The sequence below is a fragment of the Serinus canaria genome, chromosome Z, assembly GCF_022539315.1.
Source record: "Serinus canaria isolate serCan28SL12 chromosome Z, serCan2020, whole genome shotgun sequence".
NCBI lineage: Eukaryota > Metazoa > Chordata > Aves > Passeriformes > Fringillidae > Serinus > Serinus canaria.
In genome coordinates, this window is record NC_066343.1 from 23,651,732 (window position 1) to 23,669,408 (window position 17,677).

The following is a 17,677-nucleotide window of genomic DNA, read 5'->3' on the forward strand; positions in this document are numbered from 1 at the left end:
AGTCATTAGCATTGCTCCTGTTACTGTTGTTTTCATATGTCATTGCTGTTTGCAGTCAATTGTTCATATATCAACCTGCAATGCTTGCCTCTTGTGCCTCCTCTTCATCAAGCTGCTGAGAGAGGAGGGAGGAGGGAGTGAGCAGGCAGCACGTGGTTTGGAGTCTCAGTGGGAGCACTAAATTGGGAGTGCCGTTCCTTAACTACAACATGACCCTGATGATAGGAGGTAAGTGATTTCCCTGTCTTTCTTTCAACATATGTGCTTTTTCACCATGTTCTTCCTGCATGACAATGGTATCCCACAGTCAGCCAAGGTCAGCCTCCCCCTCTGCCTGCTCAGGTCCTTGTCTCATCCCATCACAAAGAATTACAGATGGTGACCCCTCAAAGACCAGAGCCCACAGCCCCTCTTGACGCAGGGAAGATTTCCACAACTTCAAGAACCATAGCAGCGACAGTGGTTTCATTGAAGTAAGATATTGTGAAAGTGAAACTTATCAAATGGTTGTTTAACAATAGGTTCATTCTGTTATTTACTGCGCAGAAGATACAGTAATGATTGAAGTTACCAATGCACAGTCTTCGTGGGCTATGGTACAAGGTTATGCATGATGTTGCTCACTTACCAATTGCCTAGGATTTGAAAGACAGATGTCTGCTAGGGAAGGCAGGAGCCTCCCTTCTAATGGAAAATGTAAACCCTGTCCCTCCAAATTACTATAATTTTGAAATTAAGGGGCTCTCAGGAGAAGATATGAAGATAGGGATAACAGTTCTTTACTAGTATGTATGACAAGGCAAACAGAAGAGAGCAGGCAGAGAGCTCAGAGAAGGATCATGTAGGCTGTCTTATTTATGGGATAAAGCAGTTGGTTCACAGTCAAATTACAAGTGATGGAAAAGGTGAAGGTGACACTCTTTGTGCCTACACCCCCTTTGTTCCTTGACAAATGAGCCTGCTGTCCCTGTGTTAACCACATATTTGGAAATATGTGATTTCCATATTTATAGCATTAAAGGATGGCTCACCATGCCATCCTTTTCCTGCATGGACTGCCAGAGAACAGGTTGGAACTAAAGAAGTTTTAACCTGGTTGTGGTCTAGACCTTTGCTTCCTTTGTTGTCTGAAAAAGTACCATTAGTTTGGCCAAGAGGCTGGGTCTGTACATCACACCTGGCTCTGGAGGAGCCCCTGCACCTCTGAGCCAGGGGAGGCAGAGAAGACATCTCCTTTTATCTTTTGTGAGTCACTGGAATGTGACAAGGCCACATGAACTCAGTTCGGTTTTTGGCATTTTAGCCCACATCCCCTTTCACTACCCTATACTCACTCTTCTGGGACTTCCAGCAGCTCTGAAAGAAGCTGCAGGCTGCTCCACCCTTCTCATCAATGTGCCGTCTGTGCAGCCGGCAGATGGCTGCACTGGTTTGTGCCTTGGCCACCCAGGCCCCACAGCCAACTGCCTTCTCCTCAATTGCCTGGGAGATCTCTTGAGGTGCCAGGAGGGAAAGGGGGCACAGGCATCAGTGGGGAAGCAAGGCAACTGTGCCAGGAGGTGCAGAGGAGGAATTGGCTGGTGTTTTTGAGCCTTGGCTTAAGCAGCTCTGAAGTCTCCCTCTCCACTGGGCTTGGTGTGCATTCTTGCCAGCTCATGAGTCTGCTGCCCTGTCACATGTACATACAGTATGGGCAGAATAATTATAACTTTATGACTTCCTCACTCTCAAGGCAGAGAGCAGGACTTGAAGCAAAAAGCTGGTCTTTTCACATCATATCCGCTTTTTTCCCCCACTCAGGGCCTACTGAATGCATCCTATCTATCAATGACACCCAGCTATTTTTACTGGAAATTGCCTCATACATGCACACCTTCACAATTACATGCCCCACAACACCTACACAGTCTGCATAAGTACTATTAAAACTCATTTCCTGATGTCCTCATATTAATTTCCAACGAACTTTATTTTACCCCAGTTCTCTCTGCAATAAAACACCTTTCCCAGCTTTCCCTGGATTCATCCCATGCGCCTCTTCTTCCCTTTCTGTATTTCCCAGTTATCACTTCAAACCTCTGCACTCAGCTTGTACTCAACAGCAGCAAGAGCTGCCACTGAAACATGGCACCAAGTGCAAGTGTGTGGATTCTGGAAGTGATTCAGGTCTGCTCCTACTCAGGCAGCTTGCCTAGCAGTCACCTTCACCATTCTGCCCCTGCCGTGAAAACTGTGCTGAAATGTTGAAATATAAATTTCACTGGGAGGCAGACTTTAGTCAGCAGCCATTATTTGAAAATAACTTCTTTTTTTAAATTCTTCTAGTAATTTTTACACATTGGTGATTCCAATTAAAAGTTTTGTTCAGTAGGATGAAAAAAAGTGGCAAAAGCATGAAAGACTGGCTAGAAAGGCTATCTGGTTCTCATGGTTGGAGAGAAATGGTTTGAACCTGCTGGGCATAGGGTGAAGTTATGATGAAGTTTCTTGAGTTTTGCTTAACCCATATGATGAGACATACAGTGCCAGTGATTAATAGTGGAAATCACAGAAAATGCAGAAGCAAAACAGCTTCAGTACTAGCACAGGTTTCCCAGGAAGGCTGTGGACTTCCCATCCCTGCAGGTGTTCAAGGCCAGGCTGGCCAGGCAGGACAGTGCTTTGAACAACCCAGTATGGTGGAAGGTGTCCCATGCCATGACAGGGGCATTAGAACTGCATCATCTTTAAGACCATCCTAAAGATTCTGTGATAAAACCCCTGTAATTTACCACAGCCTTGACAACTTCCCCAGCTCTCTCAGTCAAGTTGAAGAAGATTTGCAAGAATACATGCAATTTTATTTGGTATTATCTTTAACAAGATCAAATGCTAAGAGATCAATTGTTTCCAGCACAAACTTGTGTCTTCCATATGGGTAATTCCCATACAGCAAAGGCCTTCTCAAGCACTCTCAAAATAGTTTGAATTTTTCTTTGCAGCCATGGAGAGCAGAGGAAATTCAGTGCAGTCATCATGGCAGCATTTTTGCTAAATGTGTTTAGAGGGCACCAGTGAAAAATACTTTGTATTAATATGTCTAGAGTTTATTCTTGTCTTTTCATAGATCAGTATTCTAATTTATTTTGTCTCCTGAATTCCCATGTAATGCAGGAGACAAAATAAATTGTGTGTGTTTCCTGATCCATAACATGTTAACTGATCAGTACTGTAATTTTGTCACAATACTGTAATTTTGTCACAATACTGTTACCCTACAAGTAAATTATTTGTGTGGATTGAGGATCCCATGCTTTTTGTTTAAGCACAAGTTAATATGATTTGCCAATACTAATGGGCTAAATTCTGCCTGTCACCTCCAAAATGCTGTGTAATCAAAGTGACTAACCTTGTATCTACAGCAAAGGAGTTGGAGTCTATGATTCTGATGGGTCCCTTCTAACTCAGTGTATTCAGTGATTCTGTGATCAGTGAGCACCTCAGTGCAGGTAGAACAGTGATGTTCCAGAAGAGTTAGTTTAGACAAGACTTTGCACGCTAGTGCCATGGACAAAACGACCCTCAAATGTCGCACACATTATCTCCAAAATAAATTTTATCCAATGATAATCCAGTTCACACACTCCAAGACCATTCTGGGGGTTGAAGCATGCTAAATGGAGATGACCAGCAGGGTCTCTTCAGAAGTAGCTCATAATCAAACACAAATATAGACACATTAAGTACAGATCTGCTGAGAAAAGAACAAAGTTTGAATGACAAGGCATTAATTTCTTAATTGAAATTACAATTTGAGGATTGTGTAGTCCTTTCCTCCATACAGGTCTGTAGTAATAATGAAGCTTATGTTTCACAGAACTGTTCTAAATTATTGTCCTCTTTGCAGTTTAAAAACATAGAAGTGGAGACAGACAGGTTACCAATCACTGTACAAATGAAACAAAACAGAATATAAACTTTTCCAGTTCCCTCTTCTTATGTTTCTTTTCCTTAAATATGCAGCACCACCTTTCACTTGGATATTCAGAAGAAAACCCCCAAAGGATTCAAGACTGTATCTGTATGTTAGATCATTATTAGCAATGCATCCCTAAGACCTCATTCGGGAGGAAATTACTTTAGATATAAGATGCAAATCTGTTTATAACCTCTTTTCCTAAATCCTTGATTTCTTTGTAAATCATTTTATCCAGACTTTACAGTGGAAAAACAACCACAGGACTCATAAAAATGTGCTTTATGTTTAATTACAGCATATAATGAATATCAATATGATAGGGAATCACATATAATATACTGGAATCAATCATCTATGTTTTTCTCTAACCAGCTGGCAATTTTGACTAGTAGTTTTCTCCTTTCAATATTTTCAAGTTTTGCAGATTCCAGTAGCATAGTAATAGCCTCTCTCTCATCCTCTTCCAAAGTAGCATTATAAAAAACCTGCAACTGAAGACATAAACACATGAGCGTAGTTCACACACAACTTCACTTGCAGCCAGCAACCGTGTGCCTGACAGATGCTTTAAACAGAACTGCAAAGAAAAGGGGCAGATGACAGAAACTAAAGAAGGGGTGGGGCAAGGTTACTGATTTACACTAACATGGGAAAGCTCCTTACATATCAAGAATGTGCCCTTTTGCTGTTCCTCTAAAAATCCTTTCAAATGCAGCCAACTTCACTGGTACTGGTGGTACCACACTGTCTAGGACTAGTTGGGTAGAAGAATCCTCTTGTGCTGCCTGTTCTACAATCACAGAACAAGAAATCTTTCTCATCAGTCTAATAGGCAAAAGACAAGAGAGGAGTGAAGAACAGTAAATAAATATTTGGGGAAAGCAGTGATTGAACAACATGAGGAATTAAACAGATGTCAGTATGACAGCCTAACAGGCCAGCTGCCCAAATGTTGGTACATTTTCAGTAGATATCATGGGAGAGGTTGTCTCTATGGACAGATTTCATAGAGGAAAATGAGACAGTTTTGATAGAATTTGTGGGGACTCTGCTTGAAACATGAAGGTTTGGAAGACATCAGCATTATGGTCAATGAATCCCTTTAGGAAGAAAAACTTGTATTTACAAACTGGCCGTGAAGTTGAGACTAAATGCTTCTCCGGTTTACCTCTTGGATCTGTACATCTGTTTTGACAAATCTTCCCATGGCTTTTAGTACATCATGCAGTAATTCATGCCCATATCTGTAAAATTGAGATAAAGGTCCTTCAAATAGCACATTAGCAAATATACTAAATTTCATCTCATTTGAAAATATTCACACTATTTAGTGATTATTTACTATGCTGCAAATACCAACTAAATAAGCAAACTGAAGTTTGCAACTATGGACTCTTTTCCCTCTTCTAAAGAACTGCCATTAATATTCAATTTAGACATTTGAAATGCAGGAAATACAATAATTACCCTTTATTTTCATTTCTCAGAAAGATCTGGTATTTGTACTTTGCTAATGTGATTTTTTTGCATGAAACAGATAATCCCTCGAGGTCATACAGCCAAACTGAGCTAAAAAGACTAACCAGTAATGTGTCTAACAAGCTGGTGTTCCTGTTGCTATTTGAGGGTAGCATACAAAAAACCATTTGTGCTATTCTTATAGTTTGAAAATAAGGGGGCAGTTTTCCAGCAAACTTCTCATAAATTTAGAACACAGAAAAGCTCTATAAGGGAACAAGTTGATATGACACAAATCTGCTGCAACTTGTCTTTTCTAGTGTTAGCAATAATTTACATATGAGGATTTTACTTCAGCATTGCACACCCACAATTTACAGCATTTACACCCTCTTGTAAAATCGTAGTGGATAAACCCACTTCTAGAGTCAGGATTCCCAGGAGTACTTAAAAGTACAGAAATGGTCATGAACAGACTAATTTTTAAATTCTTCCATGTTGGATGAGCTATTCTTTGGCATTAAACCCTGATCAGAGTTGAATCCTCTGAAAACTCTGCTTTGCATAATTAATTGAATCAATCATTACAAATAGCCATCCCTGGAAGGAAACTCTGCACTTGAATTTTACAGCTTAAACATAAAGTTAGAGGAAGAAGCCAAAGAGCCACAGAAATTAAAGGAAACCAAAACTTGTTGCTTACCCTTGACTTAAAAGGGGCCAATTTTCTGTAACAAATTCCCAGGCTATACGGTGCCCAGTATCCTTAGTCACTACATGTGAGATGATGACTGAAGTACAATTGGAAGAAAATATTGTGTCACTGAGCCCATATTGCAAGTATCTGTTAGAAAAGCAGGAAAGAAAAGAACCCCTGTCACTTGCTCTTTTACAATGGAAATATGCAATATTGCAATCTGGAAATAAAATCCAAAAATTCACAAAAATTCCTAGCTCAACAAATATCAGGATGTGGAAGGTTATACCAAAGTTGGTGTCACTCTGAGCTGCGTATTCAGCTTGGGTTTTGTCCTTAACATTTGTCCTGGCACACGGACTCTTCACTTCTTAGTAAAGTGAGGGTGTAGAACATCAAATGGACATAGATGTCTTTCTTGGCACCAGAAAGACAACTGCTCCTACCAGACAAGCTTGTGGAAAGGCACACTGCTCTTCACCTTCAGGCAATTCACTGCACTGTGACTTGGATGGAGCCTACAGAGTATGCCAGTGAGACACTTACACAAAAACAACCTGTTTATAGGGTCCCCTACAGCGAGACTCAATTAGAAAATTTTTATGAGGACTAAGGCAGGATTTCAGCAGTGTCTTCTAATGGTGTCAGTGGCAGTGGATGCCTGAACGTCTTGAAAAGTAATTGTTCTCTGTGTTGCCTCAATGTTTTACCTTGCATGCTGCTACTTCCAAATGAACCCTTTTAGAGTTATTTTCTCATAGGGTACTGTAGGCAGCTGCTTTATGGGAAGAGTTGGGTTTCTCCCCTTTGCAGGCCCTATGTTTAACATAATGGACATAATTGTGAGGGCCAGGGAAAGCACATCTTAGCATTCTTCACCCCAAAACACTCTCTGGGTGGCATTTAAAAAAAAGAATTGGTTTGTCAGCTACTAAATACATGGAGGAAGAAGCTCAGCACAACTCCTTGATTTATCAGGGAATGGTGCTAGCCTGTTCCAAGAAAAAGGTCATAGGATCATAGGTCAAGGGGGAAAATAGTATAGCTGGTTGGGCATCTCTTTGCAACATTTCTTGTCTTATTCTCAGTCATATTTTTCTGTCTTCCCAAATGACCTCCACATGAGAGCAGGTGGCTGGAGGGACTAAAGTGATACTTCCACACCTTTAGACCCATGGAGTTTATGTGAACGTTTGGATGATAATTCTTTAGACCATCACTGCAAAAATTCCACCCTTCAACAAATGCTTTAGGTACTACAAACACGACTGATTGGAGAATTCAACATCATTTTACTGACAAAGATACAAATGCCAGTAAAAGAAAATAAACATAGTGTTCCAAACTATGTTCTGGAAAATTTTGGACATGACTCTTTGACATATGTCTTAACTTTCTGTTTGGCCCACACGGAGTCAGGACTTAAGACCTGATGACCCACATGTTGTATTTGCAGGAGGATTGAAAAATGGACAAACAGCAATTAAAATACTTGCTCCCTAACAAAACTCTTTTAAATTTTAGAGTGGTTGACAAGACACATGCTTCTGTGGCAAGCACACCTCTACCAGCTTTGCACAGTAAAGTATTTTTGTTCTTGTTATTTGCATCTACATACACAAAGATATACTTTGATCAAAGTCACCTGTAAAGTAACCATGACTCTTTGGCACAGCTCATGGCATAGAGCAAGATGTCTTCATCTTCCTTAATGGAGTCAGTATGGTTGTACATTTCCCATGCAAAATTCCATTCTTTATCACTTCCCACTGCAACGCCATAGCAGCAGACTGTTCTTCTAATTAGAAAGGGGATTCTGCAAGGCAAAATACAATTTAAAAGTACTGTACTGTTATAGAGACAAACCCTGTTGTTAATGCCTAACCAAAATCAAATGTTTATTTACAGTTAAAAGATATGCAACAATGCAAATACAGAATAGCAGTGTAAATAAGGATAGGAAATCTCTTTGTTTTATTTATTATTTGAGCATTTAAAAAGCATGCAGTTTAAAGGAAACACAAAACCTCAATATTTTTAGCTCAGTTGGACCAGAGTATTTTGTGCACATACATTGTCAATGCCACTGTTCCCCATCACAGCCTAGGAAATGGATCACATCATTAAAGAGTGTACTAATGCATGTATGCATCATCCCAGACAAGCCTTTTCTAAGTTCTTTCAGTGAATGCACTCAGTAGGAAAAGCCATTTGTAGCACAGAAGGAAACAGAAGGGACATTTTTCCGTGCAACTGGCAGTCTTCTGTTACTCCCACCCCAGGGAAGAGATCTCAACAGGGCAATGAATTTCATAACAGAAACTAAATGTAAACATTACCAGTATAATGCTCTAAATGCAAAGACTGGACAGGAAATTTTTCCTGCAGCAATGATGTGTCCCTGACATTAAGTCATTGTAAACACTTTTCAGTGAGAGCAGTATTCTACTATGCAGGCTATCTGAAAACAATTTCAGCTAATGATATTTTGGACTAATTCCCTACAGAAGAATGGGTTCCATTGCTATAAACAAAACATTTGACTTCCCTATGTCATACTGTTAGTCTGCTTATTATTACATTAAGCCAAGATTGTAAATCAAGGTGTAAAAAATACCCTCCCTTTGAACAGGGGATACACTTAGAAAAACAGATAAGTTTCTGGTCAGAAAAGCCATTCTTCAGGCCCAAATCTGGAAACAGCAAATTCAAATTTAAACATGAGAAAAATTCCTGAGTTTCAGCAGATTATCCTAGAGAAAATGAGGATGATGCCAACAGAGTAATGAGTCAGGAGGATGGATATAGGACATGAATCTTTAGAGTACAAGGTAGAGAAAAGGAAGTTACAAATTTTGGAGACAAAGGACTAGTAGGAAAGGGCAAGAGAGTTGGGTGTTTTACATGACAGACATCACTTGTTAGTGAAAAGGCAAGATGCAGGGATTTTGGTAGTTCTCTTGCAGATGGGGGGATTTCACTGTCATGCTAACAGAGAGCATGGGCATGTTCTATATTTACTTTAAAAAATAATTTGGATTCATTTACATAGATATTTGCTGGGACATAAGGGATTTACCACCAAGAATGACATGTAGAGTAGTTATGTCAGTCTCAAGTATTGCCCTGTGAAGAATCCTTCTCTAACAGATCTGAGTTACAGGGTCTAATAATTTGCTTAATAATCTTTTCATAATGTTGCAATAAGAGGTCATAGTATGGTGACAACAGGGTAAAGCTTTTTTGGCCAAAGTACAGCTTTTTATTTTACTACTGAACTGCTCTGGTAGTTGCAAGAAAATGTTCATTAATAAGTGTAAAGTTGTGTGTGAGTAGACAAGTTCTGTATATGATTTGGCTGCAGCTCTGATGTACAACATTTAAGGCAGGCTGGATAGGCTCCTACTGTGGGGCAATGGTTTGCTGGCTGGTGACATCTGTGGTGGCCCTGAAGTGGTTCATGTTGTGTAGCTCCCAGAGGGTGTCCAGTATGGTCCAAAAAGGGACTTTGGAGCTTGAGGTTACATCAAGTGAGGCGTGTCACTTATTCATCTTGATGTTTTTCCTGACAGTGTGATTTGACATTACTGGCCTGCCAGGATCCCTCATTTCTGGATCTTAGGCAAGATGCAAAAAGCTGCTGGAAAGTAGGGCAGGTTATTTTACATTACTTTTTTGAATCAATCCAGAAATAACATGGTGATTTCTTAACTTTTGAGAGAAGCAGCAGTATATGTGAACCTTTAGTAAAGAAGTAAAATGGACTGAAATACTGTCCTTCCCCCAAGGCTAGTTTCCTTCTTTCAAAAGACAAGCCAGTAACAGCATCTAAGAGAATACATTAATTTAGCAAGCTTCACTATACTCCTATAATGAAAAAAGAGTAAAACTGAGAAACTGGCTGGGGTTTACCGCTCTAGTTACTTCCACTAAACAGATAAAAATGCACTGTAATATGTCCAGTTATGTTCTGCCCGGAACAATTTGGAAATGTTCAGCTGAAAGTTGATCACCCAGTCTGAAACAGAAATGCATTACTTTGTTCCACATATGTGAGAATCCTTCTGGGTTCTACCTGTGGCAAAGCAGCTGTTATGAATTTGGTCTCGGCATGGAGAAGATAAGAGCATCTAAAGGGATTTGTCTGTGAAATATGGGCCAAAAGTGTATTGTTCCTGTTTCCTCTCCTACCCGGCACATCTCTTCATTAATTGCATGGGAACAGTGATCCATCACTTGAAACCTAAGAAGTGTCCTATCTTCTGTGGGGTTTTCTCCTTAAAACATGATCCTTTTTTCACTTAACCAAATTCAGAGTTTCATTTTTTCCACACATAAGGCCCAGTAAAATCCATGAACTTTTCTCAGTGCCAAGAAGGACAGCAAATTAATATTCTTAATCAAATTCAAAACCCAATCAGCTAATATATTTCACAGACTTTTCAGCTATTCAGGTCAAACAAGGTATGTAACATCACCTCAAATGTTATTAGTAGGGAAAGATGACTGTTTTGAAAACAGACTGACAATTCAGCACAGCACTGTTGCTTTTAGTGTGGAATTGCAATAATGCTCTCTGTAGAATGGAACAAAATTTACATAGGCTATTTAAACTTTTCAGTCTAACTGCAAAACTCAGTTTGGCTTTTATGAGGATGATCACTATGAAATTATTTTAGAAAATTCAAATATAATAGTACAAGTCCAGTTTACTTAGCCAACTACATGTGTCAACATATATCATAAAAAATCAAAATATTTATCACAACTACAACAAATAAAAATAAACTTTAAATACTCACTCACCAGTGCCAACACTACTTCACTATTGCATAGAAAGACATCAAAAGAAAGAGGGAGGAAAAGAGAATAAGAATTTCAATATATTGTACATTTTTTTAAATGATGCAATGGTTGAATACAGAAAGTCTCTTCCTGAGAGTCCATTCTCACAGACCAGACCCCTGACCACTCCAGGGGTCCAGTGTAAGGACTGACAGCTGTTCCCAACACTTCCTTTATGTTAACACAGAACATGCAAGGCACTTTGATGGTCTCACCATGGGCAGACAGCTATATCATGCAAGCATCACTTCACTCAGTATTGTTAAGAGAGGCTTAAAAGCTGATTTGGTGTACGTGAGAACCCCAGGGCTCTGCTACAGCAAAGGGACTGGCCCACATGAGACATTAGCACTCATAGGAGGTTCCCCTGTTACACGGCTAACCAGCTTTTGGTCTTCATGGCAAAATCTGCATCCTCAGCCTGTTAAGTCTATGGAAAAAGCAGCAATTACAAAATCATCATAGAGCTGGTATTTGGAGAAGAGGAGGAGGTTGGGCAGACATAGTTGTCTTAAATTCTGCCATTCTGTCAAGAGACAAGAGCAGTGTACAGAACCATTTCTCATTCTGCCTCTCCCTTGTTAAGAGCTTTTTCACTTTCCACCTCCCTTAGACATGAACACCTCCAAGAGCAGATCACCATTCTTACTTGTACTCGGGGTTGTCCCTCCACTTAGCATACAGTTCAGATGACAGGTCCAAACAGTCCTGGAGGCCCAGCCAGCACGCTGTTGCCAAGAGTTTCTCCAAATATGCTCTTGAAGGGAAGTTAAAACAGACAAAAAGATATGCATACCACATTTGGCATACTTGAACTGTGCCTGACCACCACAGTTTCAGAACATGATGCCATTAACCCAAAACAACCTCTACTAGGAACAATTGAGTTTTAATAAAATAATTAAACAATAATGGTCCCCAGACATTAATATTAGTGGATATATAATGAGGCAACCAATGTACTGTGTTTTTTGCAAGATTTTGTGTGGTTTATATCCCTCTTGGAAGTTTTAAGGTACTGCTTGAGTCTAGTCCAAATCACTCTGATGTTTAAGACTGTGACTGCAGTGGCCTTGCAAAAGTAAGTATTTTGGAGTGTTAGTAATTGACCCAAAAATCAGATCTTAAGTTCATTGCTGTCTGTTTTTCTTCAACTTAGCAGCAGCCTGTTGAGCCTGTTCTCTGACAAACAAGAACTACTACTAAAATTAAATGATCCTTAAAATCAATGATTCTTAAACTATCATCCTTTATGTTCCTGTCCTGATACTGCAGTTTCACTGGAGGTGTCATCATAAAGGTGTCACACTTACAGAACAGTAAAATAACAATTCAGTTATGTTCACATAAATTAGAGAATTATTTCTGTATCTTGTATTTAAATTTGCACGACCAAACTGCAACGTATCAGATCTAATCACACCAGAAAAAGCTCTTTAAGAAAAGCAGGATACTTACTGAGCAAAATAGTCATCTTCCAAAGCATCAGCATTTTGACGAATAAAACCTGCATAATAATGGTATATTGGCAACATTCTCTTTAAAAGGTATTTCTTTTAAAAGAAGGGAAAGAAAAATTACTTTCATTTAGATACAAGTTTTTATTTTCCTTAATTACTCAGATTTATCCTAAAAATGTATGACTATTAATGTCTTGAAAATACAGAACATTAAATTAACTATAAACTGGGTCTAAAATGCAATATCCGTGTACTTCAGACTGGCACGTTACCATTTCACATCACTAGGAACTTTCAACTTATTATGAAAGACAACAAATTCTCAGAGAAACAGGAAAAAACCCTTCTCAATAGGAAATACATTATTCTTTTCACTTACTTTAACATACCTTTATTTTTTAGAACTTAAGAGAACTAATACTGTGGGACTGTACTTCAAACATAAGTGGAATAATCAAACACAAGTCAAGGAAATAAATGTGACGGTATTATCTCAGGTAAGTCAAATACGGGAGAGAATAATTTCATTTAGTATCTAAACACTATTCCTTCTTTCCCTCCATGAAGGTGAATGGAAAGCAGTACAAAGCACAGCCCACAAATGTCCTACATGCCTTTTATACATAGCAGTGTTGGTCTTTTCACTTACTGCTGACTGACAGTTCTGTTTTCCAAATTCACCATTTCAAAAAACCAAGGATGAAGCCTAATGTAAAGAATGTGAATGTATTTCTGCTTTTTAATAAGAATCAGTTCAAGATTCAATGAGACTTATCATTGACTAATATGTACAATGAAGTACCTCCTCCTATTCAAAAAAACCCCAAAAGCTGATAAAGTTTCCATCAGGAATCACAAGCTCTCTGACTCATCATAGCCACCACTACATTCTTGAGAATTTAAAAAACATTCATTTTAGATTAATGTATTTGTATAGTCTAATATCCTTGGTAAGTAGCAAAATGATCTTACCTTTAAAAGTGGATATACTTCATGGTTCTTCAGTGTACTTTCTGAATCCTCAGGTATAAGGTTTAACAGTACCACATTCCATATGAAGAGTTCATCCTCTCTGGCAAGGTATTTAGTTAGTTCAAGTGCTGTTTCAATTGGAACATATCCGAAGCTATGTAAAAAACACCCCAAAATAAAACAAAAAAACCCACATATTTTAGCATACTTATTTACATTAACCACCTACCATACATGTGTTTATTTATGGGGCAGACAATAAAACATCAGGATACTGTGTGAAAAGTAACCTAGAAAAAGCACTGGAAAAAATAAAAGAAATATAAATGAGTCATGATTTTAGGAGCTGAACTCTCAAAAACATCTATTAAGGAGCCCAGTGCTGCTATCAAAGCAATGGGCCAATCATGGCAGTAAGCATGGCAGCATGCACACTGTATCTGTGTGTGTCTGCAGGATATGGTACCAAAACATTGACAGCACATGTCTATCCCACTGGAACAAAATTAAGAACAAAAGCACTGTTTTAGTTCTAATACAACTTTATTTTTATTGTGAAACAACCTATGTTCATTACATGTTCTTTTGTGGAATATTGTAAAAGTCAAACCATTTAATTCACATGCACACTGTTTGTGAAATTAACTTCTTCAGCATGGCATTTCTGTCCCTCAGTGTGTAACAAGCATGGAATTCATTTTTTCACAAAAAAATTCCAATTAAAGCCCCGCCCCCCTCAGAAAAAAACCCCGATTTTTGGTGTACTCATATAGCAGCGCAATTCTGTACTTCACAGTTATATTCCTTGTTAGTTAGTAGTTTTGAACTCTCTTATGGAAAAGGACATTCTTACGGGAGAAGAAATAGGAATTTTTACTTTGTCCTGTCAGAGGTACTTCCCCAGGCCCTGAAGCAGGGCAGAATGCTTTGCCCACCTCATCCCTGAGGTCCCTCATCGTAGGGACACCCTCATCATAGGTCTCTGGTGGTTTTGGTACCCTGGAACATGTGAGGCACACACACACTTAATGCTTCTCAACTCCCTACAACACTGCTGACCTCCTCAGCACCACAGACATGAACAACCAAGTCATTAGTCAGAAAGAGAAATTAAAGAGGTTTTGAGTGATGCAATACAGCACAGTTGAGATAGCCCAGAATAAACGAAGGAAGATTCAGAATGTTCATTTGGAGTATTTTTTCTGTTAAATGCAGGTTAATCCCTAAAAAATTCATAACAATGCAACTATTTAAAATCATGTCCTTAGAGATGGAACAAAATAAATTTTGAAGTAAATCACTCAGCAGTGACAAAAGAAGGGATTAGATAACTCCCCACCATTTTGTCAAAGCAGTTATTTTTACAAGGCAAACATGGATAGGAATGGAGGTAACAGAAGTAGGAATCTTGAGTGCAATCATATTTTTTAATCAATTTCTGTAACATATTGGAAACATACTTACTCTGTCAATGCAAAAACATCATCTAATAGCTGGAACCTGCTGACAGCGGGAATAGCCTGCAGAAAGCATTCATGTTGTGTTAGTCGATTTCAACATGTCATTAAGAGTTTACAAAAAGCTTTATGATGTTTCAGAAGGATCCCTAACAGGTTTTCTAAATCAAAACAGGCTACAAAACATTGAGAAATAGATCCTGAATTTTAAACTGAAATTATTTATGTGCTTTAAGAGATACGTGCTATACACAGAGCTACATAACATAGTTATATATTATGTTGTATGCAAACTTATAACTACAGACCATTAACCAGAGATTTAAGGGCTCCTCTTACTTGAATGCTGTAATTGAAATTAAAACATGGAAATGCCACATTTCTTAAAAATATCCTAGTTACATAATCTTGGTGCATACTTGGTGCAGAGCACGTGTCTGTGACTACCATGAAATAAGTGACCAAGGCACAGCCATGGGTGTGCCTCTGCTTACATGCATGTATCTCATGCTCTTGTGGCAGGACTGCTGTCCTCCTTGTTGCCTCCTTGCCCCTGCAGTTTGGTCACTGCTTGAGCAAACATTCCTTCTGACAGCTGGAAGCATAAAGCAGGGCAGAAATGCTGAAAGCAGACACAAGTCGGGTGGCTTGGGCCAACATCTGCCAGGCAGGAATGTGATGCTGGGTGGAAGCCACATGTTCTTGTTCCACCTCTTGAAACGAAGAAATACTAAATACAGCATGACCACGAGGAACAGACAGTTTTGCACAATGGCTACCAAGAACACTTCCCACCAGGAAGCCTTACCACAATGAACAGACAGTTTGACCGCAGTACCACCCAAGGCACTTTGCACAATTGTGGTTGATAAGGTGTAGAATGCACCCTGATTTTGTACATGACTGGGGGTTTTGAGAGTTTGACACAAAACTGTAGGCACAGAATGATATGTCTATCCTCCTCACCCTTCCCAGAAAGGATGCCTTATGGTAAGACTTGCGTCCTTGGCCATGCCGAATGTTTTCACTCAGGAAATTAGGTTTGTGATTGCAGTCCTACTGTTAGTGCTATCCACAGCTGTTCTGCAGTTAATGCACTTGTCAACCCAAAATAACTACTTTGTTGTCTTTAATAACCCATGCTACTTGTGAACCTGTCTTGTTTGAATGTGACCATACCTATACTTAATAGACTATTCCTGCACCTCCTGTCTGGCCCAGAGTCACATTTTTGCAACCCTGCATGGTGCCAAAAAATGGCCCAACAGCACACACCCAACATCTTGATGATGTAAATCTGCCCTGAAATAAAGAAGCCTAGAAGAAATGAAGCCACTGTGCTGTAGGAAGGTTTTATGTGCTCTGATCAGCCTTGTGTCCAGACACTCTAGAGAAAGAATGCACTGATTACTATTAGGTCAAAAAGGTTACATTTTCTCACTTTTGTTACCAAAACAAATGAGCTGACGCTACCACTGCAGCCTCTGGCTCACTGTCGGATTACTGCAGCCTCTGGCTCACTGTCGGATTATATGGGCTGAAACCATGCCACCCCATATAAAGTCACATTTGTTCTGTACCACTTTCACCTTCAGTTCAGGCTATGGCAAGTCAAAGGTAGGATGAACTCTATTCCAAGTCACTGTCTACAGAGGACAGAAAGAGCTCAAATAGAATTGATTGGAACTTCTAGGAAAATTATCTGCAAAAATCCAAAACCATAAAAACAAACAAATCCACAAAAGCCCAAGCAACCAACCAACCAACCCGCCAAAAAAAAGTCAGGTTGTGTTTTTTTTAATTCCACAGGCAGAAACACTATGTTTTGACAAAACATGGAAATAAACTTTCTCACAATTTTCCTTCTCCATGATTTCTTTGTACCAGCTAAGGCTCAGATCCCGCATTCATACTGAAAGCTCCTTGAGAGAGATTTAAAGAAAGCAGAAGAGCCACAAGCTAGTAACACAAATTTGAAGACAAAATGTCATGTAAAGTTGTTTTTGTTCAGACCTGTCATCTTCCACTACAAAAAGCCAGTGACTAGTGCAATGGTCACTTTGCCGATATTCCAGGGGTTTTTTGAAGAAAAAAAAAAAATTAAAAAAATCACATTTTATCTAGAATGGGATTCCAGGAAAAAAACTGCATGAAAAAATATACAGAAAGAGTCTGCTCATAAGTTTGAGGAAAAAAAACATGATCTTACCTTTGGATCATTTTCAAGCAAGCGTGCTAATCTCTTCAAGTTTAATTGGTCATAGTTCACTCTGTAGTATCCACTTAAATTTACATTTAGCAAGATCCAGTCATAGTCTGACTCTGATACTTGCATTTCAGGAAACATTTCTGTAAAGTGACATTAGAATGTATCATTTTGTTTTCCATGCACTGCTTCTTTTGAATTTACAAACAATGGACTTGGTGCTCCTCTGAGACAAGAGACAGGAGTTTGAGACTGGACTCAAAAAGAATCCCCCAAAAGCTCAGTGCACTTGAGATCTCTGCTGTGCCCAGTAGGATGATTCCAACAAGCCAATGGTTCCTCAGGTACTGAGCACCTTGGGATTCTAAGGGGTAGGCTTTGCTCCAGCCCTTTAGCTCAAAGGCAGCTGTGAAAGTTCAGGAAGTTTACTCAACAGTAAACTCTCAGGATGAGGAGCAATATCCTCGCACGCCTGTTGGTGGGCACAGATTCACAGCACACCTGCTGCTCCCAGCTCCAAAACACAGTGCTCAGCACCTCACAGAAGAACTGACCACCTACCAGTATTCAGATAAATGCAGATCAAGAAAAAAACCGAAAAACCTAAAAAAATCTGTTAAGTCT

General features: G+C 39.2%; 1 protein-coding gene across 1 annotated transcript in view; it reads right to left on the reverse strand.

The window, feature by feature from the left end:
* Positions 1-4,243: 4,243 nt before the first annotated feature.
* The window catches only part of LVRN (laeverin), a 33,844-nt gene continuing 20,410 nt past the window's right edge, over positions 4,244-17,677 (reverse strand). Inside the window, exons 12-20 of the mRNA XM_030237110.2 lie at positions 17,057-17,196; positions 14,855-14,910; positions 13,391-13,544; positions 12,417-12,511; positions 11,608-11,715; positions 7,759-7,929; positions 6,120-6,260; positions 5,127-5,202; positions 4,244-4,449 (exon numbers count right to left, since the gene is read on the reverse strand). Coding sequence (XP_030092970.2) covers positions 4,303-4,449; positions 5,127-5,202; positions 6,120-6,260; positions 7,759-7,929; positions 11,608-11,715; positions 12,417-12,511; positions 13,391-13,544; positions 14,855-14,910; positions 17,057-17,196 — 1,088 coding nt within the window. The 3' untranslated portion in view covers positions 4,244-4,302. The remainder of the gene's footprint in view (positions 4,450-5,126; positions 5,203-6,119; positions 6,261-7,758; positions 7,930-11,607; positions 11,716-12,416; positions 12,512-13,390; positions 13,545-14,854; positions 14,911-17,056; positions 17,197-17,677) is intronic.